General features: G+C 52.6%; 1 protein-coding gene across 1 annotated transcript in view; it reads right to left on the bottom strand.

Moving 5' to 3' along the window:
• Nucleotides 1–22462, bottom strand: part of Znf362 (zinc finger protein 362) — a 31955-nt gene that overhangs the window by 8454 nt on the left and 1039 nt on the right. Inside the window, exons 2-6 of the mRNA XM_021200355.2 lie at nucleotides 11904–12029; nucleotides 7256–7319; nucleotides 6870–7116; nucleotides 3892–4219; nucleotides 2982–3206 (exon numbers count right to left, since the gene is read on the bottom strand). Coding sequence (XP_021056014.1) covers nucleotides 2982–3206; nucleotides 3892–4219; nucleotides 6870–7116; nucleotides 7256–7319; nucleotides 11904–11941 — 902 coding nt within the window. The 5' untranslated portion in view covers nucleotides 11942–12029. The remainder of the gene's footprint in view (nucleotides 1–2981; nucleotides 3207–3891; nucleotides 4220–6869; nucleotides 7117–7255; nucleotides 7320–11903; nucleotides 12030–22462) is intronic.

Raw genomic sequence — 22462 nt, forward strand, 5'->3', positions numbered from 1 at the left:
TTAATATTGCATTGTTTAAAGAGCCCAAGAGAACCACCCTCTACTTGGTCTCCTTGGTCTGCCTCGACTCTTCACTTAGGAAGCTATATTTAGCAAAACAGAGGGAAACAGTCTCCAGACAGGTAGCCTGTTTCATTTAACCCTTCAGCTCCATGGAGGCGGGGGGGCTACAGAAACTTCACATCCTTATATACTAGTAAACTACCAAGGAGAATTTAAAATCATGCCTTTCTGAGAAATGATCAATGCACGTGACTGGCCTCGTCTACAAAGCCACACAGAACAAGTGTGGCACTTCAGTGAGACCCTCTCTCTGCCTGGGTGAGACCCCCCACCCTTCACCATCATTAGCTCTGTGAGCAGGCTCCAAAGGAGACTCCTCCTTTCTAACAGTCCACTCTCCTTCCTAACAGGATACAACTGATTAAATCAAATTTGTAACCGTGACCGTGCCAGAAATGTCACATTTAAAGCCAAATCTCATCTAATTAGGCATGACAAGTCTGATAGGGCAGAGCCTCCTGCGAGAGTGAGGCCACCATGGTAAATGGCTGGACATGCTCCACAGCCTGTGGAGGCAAAGCCTTATGTTATTTTTTTTTAAAAAAATTGTTATTGGGTGCTGGAGAGGTGGCTCAGGAGGTAAGAACACTGACTGCTCTTCCAGAGGTCCTGAGTTCAATTCCCAGCAACCACATGGTGGCTCATAACCATCTGTCATGGGATCTGATGCCCTCTTCTGGTGTGTCTGAAGACAGCAATAGTGTACTCACATACATAAAATAAATAAACAATTCTTTAAAAAAAAATTGTTGATTGGTTTTGTTCTGTCCTTGAAACAGGATCTCATGTAGCCCAGGCTAGCCTTGAACTTGCTATGTAACTGAAGCTAGCCTTGAAATCCCAATCCTCCTACCTCTGCTACTTGTGCCTTATTACCCCTTTCTAAAGACAAACAGAACGAGAAACAGTCCAAGAGCCTTGACAGGAGCGCCTTGGTCTCCAAAAAGGGGGGTGGGGGAGTATCCCTGCCATCCTACAATCTGGCAGAGGTGAAATCAGTTAGTTCGTTGTTCACTGATCCCTAATAATATTTTTTTTAAAAAAAATCACATATACACAATGATGAAAATTCTGGCCCAGGGACTTGGCAGAGTCTCCTGACAGTATTTTGTACCAAATGCTGTAATTCTCCAAACCATGCTACCAGCAGCTCTTTGTTTATTCCTCGATACCATGTCTCACATACCTATGTACATTAGACCAGACAATTAAAAAAAAAAAAAATGAAGGCATGACACCATCAGAAAATTCTGGAACATATCCACAGTCAAATCTGTGACTGGGGAGGCCCAGAGGTGGGAATTAGGCCGACGGCTTTCTCTGGGCCATGCTGTGGGTGCATTCTTACGACTGAGCCCACACACACAGCAGAGCGCCGGACAAGACAACCATCTGCACCCTGAGATGAACGCTGCAAAGACCACGGCGGCAGATGAGCAACGAGCAACGCTGTGACCAGGCCAGCTGTGACCAGGCCGACTGTGACCACGCACACGCTATAAAGCTAACTTGAGGGAGGCAGAGGGACGATGGCAGGTTGGTCAGCAGCAGCATAGAACAAGTCCTTGTTTCAAAAGGATAAAAAAGAAAAATTTAAAAAGTCTGGGGTGTAGTTCCATGGTAGCCAACTTGCTTAGCAAACACAAGGCTCTAGGTTTAATCCATGGTACAAAAAATAATCACCACAATGAAAATTTAACAGGGCTGGGGGTAGAGCTCTTGCCTAGCACACACGAGGCCATAGGTTTGATCCCTAACATCATAGGCCAAGCAATTTTTTTTTTAAAGATTTATTTATTATATGTAAGTACACTGTAGCTGTCTTCAGACACTCCAGAAGAGGGCGTCAGATCTTGTTACAGATGGTTGTGAGCCACCATGTGGTTGCTGGGATTCGAACTCCGGACCTTTGGAAGAGCAGTCGGGTGCTCTTACCCACTGAGCCATCTCACCAGCCCATGACCAAGGAATTTTTAAAAGAACACTCACAATAAAATATGGTTTCATATATAGCCTTAGTCCATTACAGGAGGGGAAAACTTCAGCTGTCAGTAGTTACAGACTCTGCAATCAAACCGCCCTTTTCCCTGTTAGCACTGGTAAACACTCGACTTAGTTTCAGACACGACAGTCACATGAGCAAGCCGTACTTTCCCTCCGAACACTCCAACTCCAACCTTCCGAGCCTTTGTCTCTTTCAAGCTCTGCTCATTGTACGGAGGGAGCCAGTCTTCCTGGCGTCTCTCTGCTCTCCCTTGCGTACACTGCCATCTCCTTAAGCCTCCTTTCAGGCACTCAGCTAGGCTATGCACACCACCGGGCAGAGATCTTTGTCTGGTTTGTTCCTAGAAGTCTGTCTGGCACAGCATAGGGACTGAGTAAATGTCTGTTACATGGATGAATCATGTTCGATGTCCAAACTGGGTCTATCTATTCCATAAATACTTAACAGATGCCTAAACACTCATGCATGTTGCCGCCCACAGAGGATATACACAGAAATACAGGACACCGAGGCCTGGCTTTCCACGGTTCCCAAACTATTGAGGGAGGTAGAAAAATGCACAGGCAAGCATGAGGCAGCCTACCCCTGATTCAAAGGGGACAAGTGGTCCTTGGGTGCTCAGGACCTGCGGGCACACAGAAGCCACACTCCAGCTATGATGGAGGAAAAGGGACCAAGAGGAAGAGGTGCAGAAGAGGCAGGGTGTGTTAAGTAAAGCACACTTAAGTGCAAAGACCTGGAGATGAGAGAGGCGGAAGGGCTTTGGCCAGCATGGCCTAAAAGGCTCATCAGAGGACTCTGGTCTTGACCCTGGGAGCGACAGACATCTGAGTCCCTGCCCCTCTCTGCCGTCATTCTAGCACTGGTGCTGAGCTCCAGGGGCCACAGCAGAGGAAGGAAGGGAGGCACCCACCTGGTGTGCTGCTGGAGGTGGGAAAGCTGCCGGAAGGACTTGTCACAGTAGGAGCAGTGGTAGGGCTTGACACCCAGGTGGATGCGCAGGTGCTGGGCCAGGTAGGAGGCGTTGGCAAAGGACTTGGAGCAGTGTGGGCACTTGTGGGGCTTGGCCTCGGTGTGCGACTTGGAGTGGATCTGCATCTCAGACTTGGTGAAAAAGGTGAGCGGGCATACCTTACACCTGTAGGCAAGAAGCAGCTTCACGATTGGGAAGATCCCCACCCACATCAGGATGTCTCCAGAGAGACCTCCTCTCTCAAAGGGCAGGTCTCCAGGGAGACCTTCTCTGCAAGGGGCAGATTCCACTTATGGAGTCCAGAGGACACAGGCCTGCTTGAGAGCGGTGGGGGCAAGTTCCAGCGCAGGCACCTTCTTCTAGCCTGGAGGGAGCTCTGACATCTGGGAACGGCTGTCTGGGGGACACACATACAGCCACAGGGAAACGGGCAAGGTCTTGCCTATGGCCACACCTGTGGCCCTGGGGGAGGAGGTTCTGATGGGCTAAGTCATTGTGACCTGGCTGTGTGGTAGAATCTTCTGGGACCTTCTGACAAGTACAGATACCTACCTCCCCACCTCCACCCAACTAACTCAAACCTTGTGGAGGTCCAGCCCTGGCGGTAGCTTTTTGTGTAAGTGCACCAGGTGGCTCAAGAGGACAGGGCTCTCAGCACCCCAGGGTCCTGCCTGCCATGGGCCACCTCTGATGGGGCTAAATTCTTTTCCTCTCCCCTCCTTCTCTCCGATACAATGGTGCGGGTCTACTCTGCTCATCTTAGCTCCCCACTCTTACTCCTGGGGCCACACTTTCCGGCTCCAGCCCCCCCCCACAACCTCACCCAGACCCCATATGAAGAGACACCCACCTGTATGTCTTGCCCTCCTTTGCGGTCTCACCGGAGGCCAGGATGGGGTACGGGACAACAAGGACAGGGGGACCCCCTGGGTTCTCTGCCTTGATCTTTTTCCGGCCGCGTTCAGACTTGGGGGGGCCAAGCAGACCGTGACCCTGGATTGTCTTGATGGAGTCCAGGAGTGGGGGGCTGGTGATCCCTGAGATGAGGGTGGGGGATGAGGCGATGAGGCGGCTCTGGCTGGTGGTGGTGGGTGTGGACGGGGTACTGGCGCCTGTGCCAGTGCCTGGGGTTGACTCGGATGCACTTACAGCAGGGGTCCGAGAGGAAAGCCCCAGACCTAGGAAGATACATGGGGACTGGGTTAAGGACAACTGAGCCACAGGTCACCCAGTTCTGTGACAGACAGGTCCTCTTACCTTCCTGAGCTGTTCCCAATCCTAAGTGATTACGCAGAAGTAACTAAAGGACATCTTGCACACATGTAAAATGCCCTAGATAAGTGACAGCCTGGGCTAAGTTATATTAAAAAGTCATCGGAGGGGCTGAAGGGGTCGCTCACTCGTAGAGTGCGGACGAGCACGAGGCCTCGGGTTTGTACCCGGCACTACCGAAACCGAGAAGCACTTTGGAAATAAGTCCACCCACAGAAAAAGTCCCAGGTACGCAGACGCTCGCCACCGTGTTATTTATAATAGCAAGATCTCAAAGACAACTGAATTATGCAAATTAAGGAAGGATTGAGCAATCGGGTCAGTTTTCTCCCCAACTTCCCATTGTCTTTGTTTCAAAGGCTGTGGATGTAAGCCCAGGAAAAATGAATGGGCGGCATGCAGATGTGCGGTGGTGGTAGGGCAAATGACAGGTGACATGCATACGTGGGGAGGGGGAAGTTTTAAAATAGTTTAACTGTTTTCTGGTTTTATACAATAAAGTTTAAAAGAGGAAAAAGAAAACCCTCCCGAATTCTGTAATGTCTGTTTTTGTTTATTTCTCTCATCTCATTTTTGCTTTTTGACCCAGGGTCCTGTGTAGCCCAGGCTGGCCTGGCCTGTGAGTCCTAAATCTCTTCCCTCCACCTTCCACATGAGTCCCTGTGCTCAGCTGAAAGTTATTCTTTTAGGAATGAAGACAGGAGTGGAGGAGCAGCTGCCTGTAATGCACACACTCGGGAGCGCACACACTGAGACGGAGGAAGGCCAGTTCCAGACCTGCCTAGACTACACAGTGAGGCCCATCAGGAAGAAAGGGAGGGTCTACAAACATTTATAATAGCGTTTATAGATAAATGCTCTTATAGTAGATAAAAATATGATCCTAGTATTTATCATCTGGCTCAATTTATTTATATCTCTCTATTTTTTTTAACAAAGCCAAAATCTGTGCCTTAAGCAAACAAGCTGACGTCCAGCGTGGGTGTGAGCCTGGTTGGTGCCTCACACGGGCAGCAGGAATGCACACTTCTCGATTCCACTGAGGACAGTTTGACAATAGCTAACCATTAAAAGCTTAAATGCCCATAACTTTTAGCCAGGTAACTGGTTCTACTTCTAGAAATCACCACAAAGAAACGGTCATCCTTGAGCACAAAGATCTCCACGCAGGGGCTTTCCACACAAAACCGTAATTCCCCACAAAGATATAAAATGTTTGTCTTCAGCGTGGGTTGTGGACATGGATACAGGGCCTGTACAGCCGCCAAGATAGGTGAGCTGGAACGCAGGGAACGCCAGGCTGTGCAAGCCCACAAGGGCCACCTACCCCAGAAGGCACACTCTAACCACATGCACAGACATGCCTGCCATGAGTGAGTAGGTATGGGCTTAGACCCGGACGCTCCAGCCGGCTAACACAACCCTCTTCACTGAGGGAGGGGAAAGGTTTGGTAATGGGGGATTTTCCGTAGTTTGTTTGTCTACTTCAAAATTATTTGAATCTTTTTACTTGGCAAATTCACTTATCTTTCTTAACATCTGTGGTCAGAGGATAAGATAAATTATAAACACAGAAGAATGCTAACAAAAGCGGCCAAGGCTCGTGGGTTGGTTTTCTCCCTTTAGGTTCTCTGAAATTTCTAAATTTTCAATAATGATTACGTTGTTACTATTATAATAGATGTGCAATAAAGATGTCTGGGAGATTGCAAAGTGGATGAAGAAAACAAAACAAAACAAAAAACCAATAAAAAAAAAAACCAAAACAAGTCATGGACACAGTCCCTCCACAAGCAAACGCACGTCTATTAAAGAATAAACAAAAGATATGGAAAAGGAAAAAAATGTACCAAAAGATCTCTAAGATTCTGGGTTAAAGGGGAAAAAAAAGATTCTGGGTTAGGCACTCGGGATTATGAATAAGTTTTTTCTCAGTTCCTCCTTTTCCCAATTTTCCTTTAATATGCGTATATTGCTTTTTTAATATTACTTTTACAATGAAAAAATAAATTTAATAAAATCATAATAATGGGAAATGTGCAGAGTAGAGCTGGGGCCTGGGGAGGCTCACAGAGCCCACAATTTTCGGGCATCTCTAAGAAGGAGAAAGGCACTTGGCTGGTAGCAGTCTGGGCACTGAGGGAGCGCAGCCAGCGGTGGGGTGGAGCACACTGCCTTCCGCCTTCTTTTCTCCTCTGCCTTGAGCCTTTCCTTTTTCTTCTCCACGGAAGCAGTTCTTGTCTCCTATATCTGTTCAAATTTTTGTAGGTTCTGAGTCCTCTAGACAGTACTTTCCTAGTGAGCATCCATCTGACAGAAGAGAGTCTCCTAGTTCAAGGTCAGAGGAAGAAGCCTGGGGGCTGCGGCTAGCTCTCACTAGCCTCTCTGCCAAGTTTCCCCTACAGCCCCAAGCCCTGCCCACCCTGTTCTCAAACAGTCACCTCCTACCTGGACTAGATCCTGCGCCAACATTCTTAACAGACCTTGCCAGCCCCGCCCACTGCCTAGGCCCCACCCACTCCCCCTACCACCCTCAGCCCCGCCCACTCAGGTTACCTGTGACGGTGCTGGTGGCCGGCCTCGCGTGCAGCGCCACGTCGGGCTGCGGCACGGACTGCGGGTGCAGCCCGGGCACCTGCTGCAGCTTGGGCAGCGACATGACCGCCTGGCTGCTCTCGGCAGGCGCGGGGGGCACAAGCAGCGGCTGCTGCGAGGAGGCTGAGGTGGGGGGCAGGTGAGGCGGCCGGATCTTCTCGGCCATCAGCTGCTCTTTGATCTTGTTAATCAGGACCAGGTTGTCCAACTGCAGAAGGGAGAGGAGCCAAATTGGAATGGGTGGGCCGCACCCCAGGGCCCTCTCCCTTGCAAGCTACTGCCCTAGCCCCAGGCAAAGCATAGCAGCTCCCACGGAAGGCAGCGGGAACTGGCGATGTCAGTCTTACCTGGCTCGGCATGGTGGGAGGAGGGGGCCAGAAGTACGGGTTGTTAAATCGAGGTTCGGCCATCCTGCAGGAAGGGAGAGGACCCGTCACTATCAGCTATGAGACCTCTTTCTTTACCCCGTGAGACCCAAATCCCTCAGCCAAGTGGGCCTCCCACCAAGTCCAGAGACCCACATTCCCAGGCTGAAAAGTCAGGAATTCAGTGTCTCCCTGGGTGGACCTCAAGGGGCAAAGGTTACATTCAGACCAGAGTGCTCCCAGTCGGGGGCGTGGGGGGTGGGGAGTGGGGGTGTGTGGTTGGGGGAGGGGACATGCTGCCAGGCCAGTTTCCGTCCCCTAGGTTTCAGAGCCAACCTAGCTGCATTCTACACAGACCCCTCCCCCACCGGAGACAACCTGGAGAGCCCAGGGAACACCTTTGTTAATAGCCACAGAGCAGAGGCAACTGACTACCCATTCTGCATCCTTGACCTCTGCCTTCTCCCTTAGGGACGACATCCCAGTCGGAATACATGAGATGGGGCGTAGACACGGCCTCTCTGAAGGGAGGCGGTAGAAGAATTTACACAGCCCCAAATAAGCACTTCTCTTGTCTCAAAAATTACACCCTGGAAAGTCCAGGCACTGACTGACAGGCGTGTAACATCTGACCTGCAAAGATGTCAGGATGCTGTGCTTAAGGGAGGAGGCTGGGGAAGACCAGGGGTCCACATAACGTGACAAGGGCACCTGGCGGTCCCCACTGCTGGCAAGTTTGGCAGCCTATGGGCTGGAGGGCCTTTTAAACCAGGATAATACAAAGGCCAGGCCCTCAAGCCTAGTTCTGTCCTTCCTCAGGAGCAGGGGGTTGGTTGGGGGTGGGGTGGAGAAGTTGAGTTTTCTGTGGTTCCAGTCAAGAAGTGATGTGCAGAGACTGGGCGCACACAGGGGTTCCCTCACTCATTGCTTCCTATCCGTGTAGACGGAGTCATCTTTCAGAACTCACTTCTGATGGCAAACCCTACCTGGTATTGCAGCTTTAGACCACGAAGAAATACCTGCTACCTGGCTTGCTCCAATGAGTCTGGAAGTCCCTCCTGAAACCGTGGCAGGGTCTGAGGACAGCCGCCACGCGGACACAGTCTAATCTGAGTGTTTTCAGAAAGAGCTTTCCTATGGGTCCCCTTTTGTGATCTCTGCTTAATACGGGGGCGCGAAAGGCCCCCCTCCCTACCTCTCCTTATAGGTGAAGAGGCTGGGGCCTGAAGGGAGGAAGGAGGCCGCCTGGCACCTCTAGGGTGCTATGTTAGCGTGGAAGTCAGATTCCTCATGCTGCGTTCCCTAGCCATTTGTTTTATGGATTCCAGTCCTCAGTAGAAAGAAGGTCTAAAGGTCCGACCCCTCACTCCCGGCCTGGGCAGGGTCTGGTCTCAGCCTCTGGGCTGGAGCAGAACTCTGGGGACGAGCGGTAACCAGGACAATTGCCATCTTGTCAGCCTTCTGGCCCCACAGGCATAGGACGCCCCTCCCTCTGCTGGCCTCTTACAGACAAAAAGCATGTTCTGTCTGTTCGTCTCCCCGATTGCCCAGGCCTTTGGGATTTCTCTCCCAGAAAACAAACCTCCATGCAAGACTACGTGAGGAGGCTGCGGATTACAAGTGCCCACCTTGTACCAAGCGCACTGACACCTAGAACAGGAACTCTCACCATGCCCACTTTTAGAAGCGAGGAAACAAAGATCAGAGAGGCAGAGTGACTGGCTCGAGATCACACAGCAAGTGAGTCTACTACTGAGACTCCACTACCCTCAGCCTGACCCCAAGTCCAGTGCATTAGCCCCCGAACTGCTCAGGGGGAGGCCAGAGTCTTCTGGCTGTAGACTTGTAGTGTGTCCTGCCTTAGGGTGGCATGGTTGTATCTCTGTGAGTGGACATGAGGTAGAGATGGGGGAGGGGAGACTGAGGCGCTAACCTACAGTAGCTTGGGAATGGGTCCACACATCTGTGCATCCTGATATTCCCCGGCCTCCAGGACCAGAGTCCGTCAGTGTGAATTTCAGGAAGGAATGAACGGAGACTACTAGGATTCCGAATTCCCTGACAGGCAAGTCCTGCTTTCCAGCTGCTCAGTGTACAAAGTGCCCCCTGTGAGCTCTTCAGAAGCCCACCAGGATGACAAGCAGGGACAACTTTCTGCCACCATTTCATGGAGCAACCCACCAGTCGTTAGAAGGGACACCTGCTCCAGGCTGCAAGGACTGGGACCAGCAGCCTTGGATACAGTCCCTGAACTGTTTTCTGCATCAGTAAGATAACGCCGGTGAGACAGGCTGCCCTACTCCAGGGCTCTGCCCACTGCACTAGCTGTCCTGGGGAAGTTACTCTCCACTCCTCTAGGGAGCCAAGGGCTTGCCCAGGGTCCCACTGCTGGAATAAAATATACACTACCATTTATCATTTACCACTGAGGAGCCAGGGACAGCCCCTGCCTTAGCTACACAGCCAAGCACATAAGAGGAGGCTTTGGCAGGGAATCACACAGCCCCCTCCTGGTCTTTCTCTGCCCTTCTGCAGTGAGGCTTCTGTCAATGACCTTTGCCCTGGTATCCACCTACTGTGTGCCAGACACGGGGCAGGAGGGGCCATTGCCTGGTATTCACAGGCAACCTGACATGTGGGTAAGACCTGCCCTAAGGAAGGATGTTATGCAGGAGAGAGGCAATCACTGGGGACAGACAGAGGAGGAGGAAGATATAGCGATGTAGAAGATGAACACCTTCCCAGTGGCATGGGACACTGAGGTCAGCCTTAGGGTCTTAAATGCCAAGATGAGACAGGGGATGGAAGGTAGGCAACAAAGAGCATGCAGGACCAAGAGAGCAATGTGACAGAGGGGACACCAAGTGTGTGTGTGTGGGGGGGGACACCAAGTGTGTGTGTGTGGGGGAGAACACCAAGTGTGTGTGTGTGGGGGAGAACACCAAGTGTGTGTGGGGGAGTATACTGGGGTAGAAGCAGGAGCCAAGCCTGCCGGGGCTGAGTGTCCACACTGGATGGGCAGAGGAGACACTCAGCTGGGGCCTTCAGCACTGGGCAGAGACTGGGGACAGGGAGCCACACACCTTGACCCTGACCCTTGCAGTCCACCTACAGCTGCCGTTTGTCTTTCCTGCCCTAAAAAGTTGAGAGAGTTTAACCATGGATGACTGACCTCTCCTGGAGCTGTTTCACAAACTGGGCCAGACCAGGGACCAGCAAAGGGGCTAGTCGGATGTGCCCGCCTCCGGGAGCAGTGAACAGGGACTCAGGAAAGAGCTCCCACCTATGAGGCCTTCTACACACCACCAGGCCACTCCCTTCAGAGCCACCTGGGCCCATGAGGGGTTCCTGTGCGTCCCCTCATGATCTCTTGATCTCTTTCACGATTTCCCACCCAGTCTCTCACACTGGGCTCCTCAGCATTGGGCAGGACCCCCATTTGCTGGCACCTCAGCACTAGTGGCCCATCTACCCAGGAGCTAGAAGTACCAACCAACCTGATCCTCCACCTTGAGTCTAGGCCCAGCTCCCTGATGCCCCTGCCCTTTCCCAGACTGTATCTTAGCAGCTTCTCTGTATCCATCTGCCTGCATTGGCCTTGACTTTCTCCCGTGACAAGCCCCTCCCCCAGTGACTCACCTCTGAGCGAGTCACAGACAAACAGTGACCCTCCCACCTCAGACCAGTCCCAGCTGAGATGGGTTGAAAGGCTCTTTCCAGACACTCTCCAGTCCACTCTTGGCTCCCCAGCAGTCTGGCCTTGAGCACTTCCCTCCCACCAGGAAACAGCAGGCTCTGGTTCTAATCCTGATTCCACCTCACTGGATGTGTGGCCTTGGGCAAGTCTTTTGCTCAACTTCCAAGTAAGGGAATGAGCTTCGGAGATGCTAGCCGATCCCGGAAAGGTGAGCCAAGGAGGCCTCAGGGGGACATGAGGCCTGCAGAGAGTCTCAGAGAGTGAGTGGGACTCAACCAGAAGGTGGAGCAGGCATTTGGGTAGAGGTAACGGTGTCTGCAAAGGCACAATGCACAGGTGTGGTGCCTGGGATGTGCAGCCTCTCAGAGAGACTGGCAAAGAGATGAGACTGGGCAGTCAGCCAGGGCCTGGCTCGGAGGCTGACCCCTAGGTCTTAGGCCCAGAGTCCAGGTCTGCAGCAGAAGGTAAAGGGGAGAAATGTGTGGCATGTAAGACCTGTCAGTCACAGCAGGTTCTAGAGAGGCCAGAGTGGGTGGCAGGGGAATTCCCAACGAGAGCTCTGAGTCTAGGACTGAGCCTGGGCCCCGAGGGGCCTGGCTGCTCTGGAGAGCTGTGTGGCCAGGGAAGTATACAGCTGTCCTCACAGTGTGGCCCAGATCTCTGGACATCGACAGAGACAAACACAGTTAACACAACATGCAGACGGCACCAAACCCAGACAGGAGACAGACACAGATCTGTGGCCACAAGCATGAACCCTTGGGAACAGGAAGTCAAAGCCACCAACACTAATAGGGCAAGCATACCTCCCCCATGACCCCGCAGAGGACAGCAGTGAGGGACACTCGGGACCCTTACGGACACAATGTCTTGGTCCCCAAAGAACAAACCCCTCATTAACAGACCCACAGCCTGGAATCACAGGTTCCTTACCTAGAAGGTCCTTTCCCACTTGGTGAGCTTCTACTCATCCTTCAAGACCCAGCTCAAGTGTTCCCTCTTCTACGGAGCTTTCCCTGAACCCCCAGTCAGTCACTTCCTCTGTGTTCCCAACGGCACCTTGTATATGGGAATAACAATAACAATAACAATAAAATGGCAGCTACTGTTGATTTAAACACCAATGTGCTGAGCATCTTATGATTCAAGTCATTGACTCTTCCCGGTGACTTTGTGGAATGAGCACTTGACACAAGTACAGCTCACAGACGCCAGTCAACTTGCTCGGTCACACAGCAAGTGAGTGAGGGAGTGAGGGTGCCACCCAGCCCTGGCCCAGCCCTAAAGGGACACATGCACTCTGGTGGTTCTCACACAGTGGCTAGGAGAATCTAAAAGCTCTCCCCAGGTAGGCTGGTACCTGGCATGTCACCTGGGCCAGCATCTTACCCAACGAGACCTCCTACAATAGGCTGAGGACTGTGGCGGGATATTTACAGCAACAATAGACCCATGGTACAGAGGACGAAACTGGGGTCCAGACAAGTTAGGCAACCGGGCTGAGGCTACGGAGCTCAGTACAGATTTCAAAGCAGGTCCCTCTGTCACCTTTTCCCAGAAAACCTGAGGCCACTCTAGCAAACTCCAGAGGGAAGGGCACACTAGGGACCAGGCTCTGCTGCCTGGGGACACAGAGGACACACAGCCCATAGTGGGTTGTAGGTAGTGGGGGAACACTGCTGCTAGCCTGGAGGAAGAGAGGGTTGTCAGTTCAACAAATGTAGGCCACACCCCCACCACACCCCGAAAGCCACACCACAGACATTAAAACTGAGATCTGCCCAGTCCCACACGGGAACAAGCTTTGGAAAAGGCCAATGGGGTGAAGGTGGGTGGGCAGGGATGGGGGAAGTGGGAGGAGCCGGACCTAGACAGCAGGACCCCTGATTAGAAGGAGGCTTCAGGGAACCACGCCCACAGGAGCGCGGAGCCCAGGGGGTGGGGCTAGCCTCAGTTGCTTGGGGTTTTGTCTTTGTTTCTCTCATTTCCAAATTCTCAGTCATGACATTCCGTTTCTTTTAAAATGAAAACAATACATTTAGCATTTAAAAAAAAAATGAAAGAAAGAGCTTGGGATCCTCAGGGGCTAAGCTAGAGGCTCATGGGAAAGTTGGCTCAGCTGATGGGGGCACTCCAGACCCACCACACATCAGGCCTCTCACAGCCTAACCCTTAAACTAAGCTGGGGGAATGTCAGGAGGGCTTCCTGAAAGAGACAACGCAATCTGCTCTTTGACCATGATTAGAATTTCACAGGCTGGGGCGCAATGTAGGTCTCTGGCCCAGTCCTTCAGCTCTGACCTCAGCTATTGCAAGAGCCTCACCCCTGCAGGCTCTGCATGTCCACCCTACCCTAAGTCTACTACAGTCACTGCACCGCGCCCTACCTCGACGCTTTCAGGGCTCCCTACTGCAGACCTGGGAAGGATGACTTGGCTGTCTTTTGTCCTCACTGCTTGACCCAGTGCACAGTGGCCACCCAGGCTGACAGCTCCTCTCCCTATAGTGTCTGCTTCCCTTCTTGCTTTCTCTCCTTCAAGGACCCCAGGGCCACTGACTGGCCAAGTCCAACTCCCCTCCCCCACCCCCATGGTTCCTGACACACAGTTTCTTCTTCCTGCATATGGAGTCTGCTAACCCCACATGGGCTCTGTGCCCTGGACCCTGCGTGCTCATCATCAGAACACTTTCCACATCTGTCCCTTCTTAGCCATCCTAGTCACAGGACTCCATCAGAAAAGAATTAGAGAACTTTTGGCAGCACCTGGTTAGTGAGTGAGTGAATGAGTGAATGAATGAATGACAGTGTGCATGCATTGGAATTAAAAATGTTACAGTCTGAACAGAAGTAAATGCCCTCCCTCCTCTGAGAGCCCCCCTCCCCGCAGTACACTGGGTCCTGCTGCCTCTATCTGCCCGACCCCATCCCTGCTGGCATGAGCAGGGGGTGGCGTGTGTGCTGATCCTTAAAGATGTGAGTGGCTAGTGAACATGGCCAGCGGTTCTGCCTCACCAGTCATGAAAAGCCAACGGCTTCCCCTGCCAACAGAGCAAAGAGAACTACGAAAAACGAGAACACTGGATACTGGTGGGGATGCAGGGAGGACAGTGACACTCCTGTGGGTGATCGGTGGGAGTGTGAACTGGAACAAGCATTTCTAGGAAGGATCAACCCATGATGTGTGAAGAGCTCAAAAGGTATTCAGACCCCGTGGCCTAGCGAGCCCAGTCTCGGTCAGCTGCCCCTAGAAAACAACCTGAAGTTCCATGCATGACACTGCTTGTGTCTGTTCTTAGGAGCGAGAACCTGGAACGGCCAAACTTGCAAGCGATAGAGACGGCTCTGAAATGACTCTTCTCTGTGACTGTCCACAGAGGCACTGCTGTGACTTGGTCAATGTGCACATGAGCCTATGAAGGACCGGGGGCACAGAGAGACTGGGCAGCTGCCCAAAGGCAAGCAGGGAATGTGGGGCTTGGATCCAGACTACAGGGGATCTGGAGTTCAGGCTACCGCACCCATTAAAAAGTATAGTTAATAACCCTCCATGGGCAGTTAGGAGATGCTTGTAAGACAGTAGTCAGGAGGCCGATGGAAGATAAAAATTACGCTCAAGATGGGATGCCACTGAGGGACTTGAACGCTAACAGCGGGGAGGGGGTTGGCACAGGGCAGAGACAGGGCCAGGGGCTGATGTACTTCATAGCTGTCTTTCATGACTTTTCTACAGTGTGCCTCTGTGGCTGCCTCGAGGAATACTCTTAAAATAAAATCGAAGCTTTTGCAAGCTTTGTTTGGAAAGCAGAGCACCCTTGCCTCCTAGCCCAACTGTGAAGTCCTCCAAATTTTTCCAAAAGAGAAGATGAGGGTCCTACTGTAAGCCCTAGCACCACCCATGCCCCCAGTGGGAAGGCAGTTAGGAAGGGACTCAAGTCCCATTGCATCCAGGGGCTCCAGCCAGGACGACAGGCCAAGGGCTAGCCCGGCCTGCCTGCCCGTCACTCACCCTCCCACAGAAAGCCCTTTATAGGTCCACTGCCTGGGGAAGTCCTAACCCTGCAGCGGGTCAGTCAAGGTCTCCAGAGGTCCTGTGGGCCACGTTCTTCTCGCCATCCAACCGCTGCACCTATCCTTTTGCCCCTATAAGCGCTTATACCACACGCCCCAAACAAGCTGCTTTTATATGCCGGCCGTGCCAACAACCATCTAAAGGTTCTAGAGCCAGAATCCAGACACCAAATCTCAGCTGAGATCACAATGTCATGAGTGAATGGCCTGGTCATTTGTCTACCCAGTTCCCCACATGAGCCATGAGCTGGGTGAGGACGGCTTATTTGAGGGTTCATGGTTAGAGTCCCTGGTCCCCAGCAGGGCCTCATGGCTCAACTGACGGGTCTTAGATTCAAGGCAAATTTTCCCTGATCTTTCCCCTAACAGGAGTCAGGTTACCCAGTTCCAACCTAAGGCTCCTTCCTTTATCATACCTCTAAATACACTGGTCACCCCAACAGCCAAGAGTGACACTCGAGGTTAGGATCATGGCGAAGCCATGCACCCTCCAAATTGGAGATGGGCAGGGTTCAGTTCACACTGGTGTTCCATAAGGCCTGGAGGGGCTCAAAGGGGCGGGGTCTCAGACAGAAGGATTCCCAGTACAGAGAGGGTACACTGTTACAGTTTCCCCCCCACACCCCCAAAGAACAGAACTTCACAGGCAGGAGTCAGGAGACCCACATGGCGGCATGGTGAGTGTAGGGTAGAGTGTAGGGGCAGGTACAGGCAATGGTGAGCAGAGCAGTTCATGTATGGAGGGAGGGCCCTGAGCAGTCCAGAGTAACGCTTCCAGCAGGCAAACCCTTATGTGGCCAGGGGGGACGCTGAGAAAGGACAAGTAAGAAGAGGCTTTGCAAGAGAGGCTCGGATGAGACTGCCTTCTGCCTGGCTCTGTGAGACCCACCCAGCCATCCATGCTCCACATCTGCCTCCCACAGCCCCTCTGCCCACCACACCCCCCATTCCACGAAGTCCTGTTGCTGCCCTGTCCACTCTACCCCTAAAATTGCAGCCCGGCCAAGCCAGCCTCAGAAACTGGCTTCTATGGACTTCCCGTGAGGAACAAGACCGAGGATCCTGGGTCTGATTAGGGCAGGGTTTGTAGCCCCACAGGCCTGGGAGGGCAGAGAGGGGTGATCCTGTGCACGCAGTGACCTCCTGACCTTCCACTCCCCCATCCCTGTATCCTCGGCAGCTCCACACCCAGCTCCCGTCACCCAGAGACAATCCAGGGCAATGAACCTTCTGAAGCAGCCCGAGACGCCATCACCTTAGTGACTCAGATCAGGGGCCTTTCTCTGCTGGCAGCTCCCTCGGGGATGCCAGGTTGATCAGGGTGACAGTCCCTAACCCTTCCTCCACCCAGGTACCTTTAGATGCTTCCCAAGTCTTTCTCACTTTCCTCCCAACTTCTTAAGAAAGATGCTGTGGACATTTTTGAAGTGTGTCATACTCCCAGAAAGATGTCTAGAACACACCTGAGCTAATGTATCTATCAAAAGACATCCTGTCAGGACATCTTGGTGGGTGGGGCAGGGGGGTTACCCTGTCCTTCCGACAGATCTGCCCAGCTCCACAAACTCTGCCCCTGCCCTCCTGGTTCTCAGAGTGTTTCTTGATTTAGGGTCAGGCATGATGCTCTGTGGTTACCAAGCCACTTAAGTTCCCGAATTGATGAGGGCTGAGGGAACAGAAACCTCTGGCAAACCTTTCTGGGTCTCTGGGTCCTTCTCTAGGAAGTGAAGAGGCTCAACCAATCACAGCTCGGAACGGGTGGGCCTAGGTTGAAAGGGTGGACTTTACAGTCAGAGAGCCCAGCCAGGCCTGGGCCTCAGGGTCACAACAAAGCCCAGAGTTCAAAGTTGCCATCTGTAACCTGACTGGTGAGGGTGGAGAGTGTGTCACAGTACGGCCACAGGGATGCTCCGAGGACAGTACAGGTGACTAGGTATACAAGTCCAGAATGGTGCCTGGTTCTGTGATATGCAGCCACTACACATGCTACCCTGCCAGTGATGGGCTCCTAGGGTCCGAGGAGCCTCACACGCGTGCTCCAGTATCTGAGGTGCGGGAGCGTCCCTCAGCTCTTCTGACTTCTTCCCATATCAGAGCTGCTCTGCTGCCGTGGACCTATCTGTCTTTCAAGACAGGTCCCACACTAGGAACCCCAGCATGTGATCATAACTCCTCTATGAAGTAGCTCCTTCCCCTCCCGTGTGGTCCGTGTGTGATCAGGCCAGGAAGGGCTGAGGCCTGAGTAAAGGCTAGCAAACGGTATGGACCCCACACAGAAGGACTGGGTGGCCATGTGGGTGGGCAGACCTGGGAAGACTTACTACAAACTGGACCGAACTATCCCCAACCCTATCCGGTAGCTCACAAGCTCCCCGGTTCTCAGGGGAGCTTCTCCTGTTTATGAGTGACCCCACTTCTCCAGGCAGATGCAGGCAAGGAGTGGGCACTGGCCCACGGGAGTGCCAGGGCAGGCACAAAGACTCAGGGATGGCGGCAGAACCGATGACTATACGTGTATGACTGTGTGTTTGAGTGGAATGGGAAGTCTACCCACCACAGCTAGGTGTCCCCCGACAGAACCCCAGAGCCTGGCTAACTAGACTATCCTCTGAGGCAGAGGTTCTTGCCTTCCTAATGCTGTGACCCTTTAATACAGTCCCTTATGTTGTGGTGACCCCCAACCGTAAAATGATTTCTGTTGCTACTTCGTGACTGAAATGTTGCTCCTGTTATGAATGGTAATGTAAAGATTTGATATGCAGGATATCTGACCTGTGCCCCTGTGAAAGGGTTGTTCACACGCCCACAAAGAGTCACAACCCACAGGTTTAGAACGGCTGCTCCGACGAGCCTGAAGCCTTTGCCTAAAGCTCAAGTGGGATATGTTTGCTGGCCGCAATGGTGAGGCAAGAACCAGCAGACTGAAGACTCCTTAGGCCTCAGAGCCAAGACTCTCAGCCTGTCTGTCACACCCGATCTACTAGTGACACCACCTAGCTACTTGCCAAGTCTCTGAAGCCCACCTCTGCTCTGGGGTTCCAGAAAGCTCTCCTAACACCACAGCTGTTCCCAACACGCATCTACAACACTTGGCTTCCTCAGTGTCGGGGAAAATTCCTGTGCTTCAGGAACATCGCCCCATGAGGGGGAGGGGATGGTACCAAACGGGTCACAGTTACTCCCACCAGGACTTTTTGCATCCCCTGAACCCCCAGGCAAAGGCTGGGCAGCCTGTTGAAACTTGATGATCAGAGAGACTACCAGGTAAAGAAAGCCTCAGGAGACACACACAGTCTTAGGCACAGACCACCCCTCCTCCTTAACCCTGTAGTTTTCCCACTGAGTAAGAAGACATTGGCTGCACACGCATCATCAGATGCCCACTACAGGAGCAGAAAGCGACTCTCATTTCCCTGAGGACATCAAGCCTGCCTAGGGACCCCCAGCAAGTGTCAGCATGGTGCTACAGAGAGGGCAGTGGGATGGGGTGGGGGGTGGGGTGCTCAGGCAATACTTAACAGTCTCTGTGTGCCCGTTGATTCGTTCACTCACATGTTCAATACCGTGCACCGAGGCCACCAGACTGACCCAGTCAACGGCCCCGGAAGCCAGCACTCTATCTTGGCTTCCCATGGTCATTCACTGGAAGGTGCAGGAACTCTTAAGTGTGTAAAGAAAAAAACAGTGTCCCAGCAGTGACAGCCATCTGACTGCGTGGGTGACAAGGGCTCTAGGGAGGGAGTTCTAGGAGAGAGAGCAGAGGCTCTTCAGTCAGGATGTGGGCAGGGGTTGGGTAAGGATGGGCTTCCCCACAACTGTGGGATCCTAACCAGACCCAGCAGTGCTCCCACCTGGCACCAGACACCCCTCAACTCCCCAGAGATGAGCTCTCTTGACTTCTCCATACTTACACTTCCTCAGCTGCAAACAGGATAACAAGGACAACTCTATTTCCATACGCACAAAACCTCAGAGAACATGGTCTGGTACAAAGTGAGCACCCTCTGTTGCTCCCTAAACACAGGGTGACAATTCATGATGGGGTCACGGGCAAAGTGTCAAGGGTTCTGGGTGGGGAAGCTGCTTGGGTTCTACCGTTCTGAGTCTGGGCCTGTGCTCTCAACAACCCCAAGATTCCCAGGGGAAGATGACAGACTTCCATGTGACATCACCTCCCAGGCACTGCCAGGACACCGCGGCTGCCACCACACCTGGCTCCACAGCCTGTCCTCACCTCTGCCGAAGTCCCGGCCACACCTCGCTGGAAGCCTGAGTGGCCCTTAAGCTGCTCTAGAATTAAACATGTGCTTGGGCAGACAGCGAGTACAAATAAACAAGCAAATGAGAAGGTCTCAGATGCCCAGAGCCACAAAAGAAAATACGCAGGGGCTCATGTGACAGTGGGAAGCTATTTACAGCAGACGGTCAGCAAAGGCCCCTTTGAGGAGGTGATGTTTGATGGTGCCACAGAATCAGGAAAAAAAAATTCCAAGTCGGGGAAGGTGCGCAAAGAAGCATGGCCAGAGGTGGTAAGATATATGGGTGGGCAGGGCAGGGCTGGCGCGTGAAAGCAGAGGTTGAAAAGCGGGCAAGGCTGGAACTACAGACCCCACCCCCGTCCCCGTAGGCCAGAATTAGGCTACTTATTTTTCTTCTAAATGTTCAGGAAGCAGTGGAACTTTCAGCAGGGGGAGAAAGGGGCAGGATGGGATTGTCAGGGTCCACAGATCACTTGGCATTCTGAAAAACCCCACCATGGTTCACAAAGACAAGGAAAGGCCTGGCCTAGAAAAGTAAATGACGATCCTTACGGGCCAGTGACCATGTCCAGAGATCCCAGCGCATGCCTGGCTGGGGTGGGAGACATCAGAGCCACTGTTATTATCTCCCCCCATCATCGGTGAGATCAAGGACAGCGCCCACTGTACAGGTGGAAGCTCACGCTCAGAGCCCTGAGACACAAATGCTAAAGAGCCTCTGACACTCTGAGTCCCTAGGAACGTACCTGAAATCTTGGCTTTTCTCCCCTGTTGGTATTCAAACATGCCAGGGCTACATTTGCATCTCATATCTGTCCAACCTGGGCTGGGGGAGCTGGATTGATCAGATGGAAGGATGGATGGATGGATGGATGGATTGATGGATGGGAGGATTGATGGATGGATGGATTGATGGATGGGAGGATGGATGGATGGATGGATGGATGGATGGATGGATGGATGGATGATGGGACAGACAAGAAGACTACTGAACTGACTAACCCATAGACTGAGGAGTAGACAGTGGAAGAACAAATGAATGGCCTAGTCACAAATGAGAGAATATATGAACAGTAAGAATACGGAGCAACTAGAGAGAGGCAAGGAATGCCTGCCTAGGGAAGGGCAGGACAAAGCTCGCTTTAGACAGAGACCACAGCTTGCTCACACACCAGTTTCTTCCCACTTAAGACCAAGCTGGCCTCTGTTTCCCAAGGTCACCGCAGACTATCCTTTAGCCCCTAGGACCAACCTATGTAGTGTGGCCATTACCCGCCAGCCCCTGCACCAGCTAGCTCCCCTACACCCGGCCCAGTGGTTCACTATCTCTCTTAGCATTTCACAGAAAAGGGAGACAGGAGAACAGGGCTCCAGAACAAGCTAGGGCCAGACTTGGAGCCAGCGCCTTCCTCTCCAGATGACCTCCCGGGGCCTTTCCATCTCTGACATTCTTTGGGGTGGGAGTAAAGCCTCTAGATTTTTACACAGCCACTGGGGTCAGCAGAAGAATTTCAGACCAAAAACTAGAAGTTGGGAAAGGTCCTGCCCACAGCACCACCCACTTAGGAAAGGCCCACACAGGGAGTCTGCAGGCCAGCCCTCCTCCGTCACTGCCCAGCCTCTCTAGCCTCAGTTTCTTAAATTTTAAAATGAGGTCAACTGTCCCCACCTGAGCATCTGACCTCAACTCAGTTTTGGGAAGCGCCTGACATGGCTGCAGCCACATAGGACATTGTATACACACTGTAATGTTCAATTTCCTGAAATGTGATGATAATGGGGTCCAGGGGAAAATGAAGGGGGTCACACTGTCTATTCCTGTTCAGTTTTGTCTGAAGCAAACCATGCTGGGGGTGAGAGTGCTCCAAAACAGAGAACAGTAGACAGAACCCAGCCGTGGGTCCCCGCCTCAGCTCTTCTCTACCGGGCAGGGTAGTGACTCTTGGGCCTCAGTTTCTCCATCTGAAACCTTGTTGGTTCAGAACCGGGTGACCCAGGCATGCCTAGCTCTGCAGCTCAACACTCGCAGACCTTGTTCCCACTGATGGTCCTTGGGAAGTTCACATTGCCTGTGAAGCCAGGACACAGCTCTGAAGGGAGACTCTGTGAGTGTTTTCCCTCCAGGAAATGGGGGTGGGGGGGAGGAGAGAGGGGAGGGCCCTAGATAAGCACAAAGGCTCAGAGCATATGCAGAACAGGGTCCTCCTAGGCTAGGACAGAGTCTCCCCCAAAGGGGAAAAGACCACGTTCAGATTTTATGGGTCTGGCCTCATACCACTCTGCTGCCCGCACAGCCACCAGCAATTCCAGTCAGACACTTCAGAAACTCAACTGATGTCCAATCAGGAGACTTCAAAGTGGCAGGCCGGGTGGCAGAGAGGAGTCAACACAAGGGGAGGGCAGGCTCATATCACAAGGGCCAGGCAGTCAGTTACTCCTATGTATCTTGGGAACCACGGGAGCTGCAGGCCTGTACCCAGCTAAAAACCCACCACTAAGGACATTCATCAACAGAGGCCATCTCTGGAGGCTAAGACCACCCATACCTGATGGGGGTTCTTCCACTGCAATCAACCAGACTTGCCCCAAGAGGGGGCTACCAAAACTTCCTGTCCACCAAGGGGCTTTGGCCACCCATGAAGGGGCAAGCCTCCCTCCATCTCCAACACACACGCACAGCTCCTAAAGGATCCACACTGCTGGAGGACAGGGTGGTGAGAAGGGTCATAGCCTCATGACAGGGATCTTAGCAGCAAACCCTGGGCCAACCCTGGGCCCACTTTAAGTGGCTAGAACCAGCCAACTCCCCCAAATCTGGGGCTACAGTATAGTTCCTTACAATACCACTTTGATACAGAGCCTCGTCCAACCGACTCCTCCCAAAACCTCTCACCTCAGCCCTACACACACACACACACACACACACACACACACACACACACACACGCCATCCCCACCCACGCAGCTCTGGGGAAACCGGCAGTTAACTTTTCCCAAAAACCCTGCAAAGGCGACTAGCTGGGTGGGAAGAAACAGAGAAACGGGCCCCCATAGCCTTTCGCAGCATCTCAGGGCCCTCGGGGGAAGAAAAAAAAAATCTTAAAAAAAAAAAAAAAAGCAAGAAAGAAAAGAAAACTTTCAGAGTTAACTTTAAATTCCCAGCT

This window comes from Mus pahari, chromosome 6 (genome assembly GCF_900095145.1).
Source record: "Mus pahari chromosome 6, PAHARI_EIJ_v1.1, whole genome shotgun sequence".
NCBI classification, from domain to species: Eukaryota; Metazoa; Chordata; class Mammalia; order Rodentia; family Muridae; genus Mus; species Mus pahari.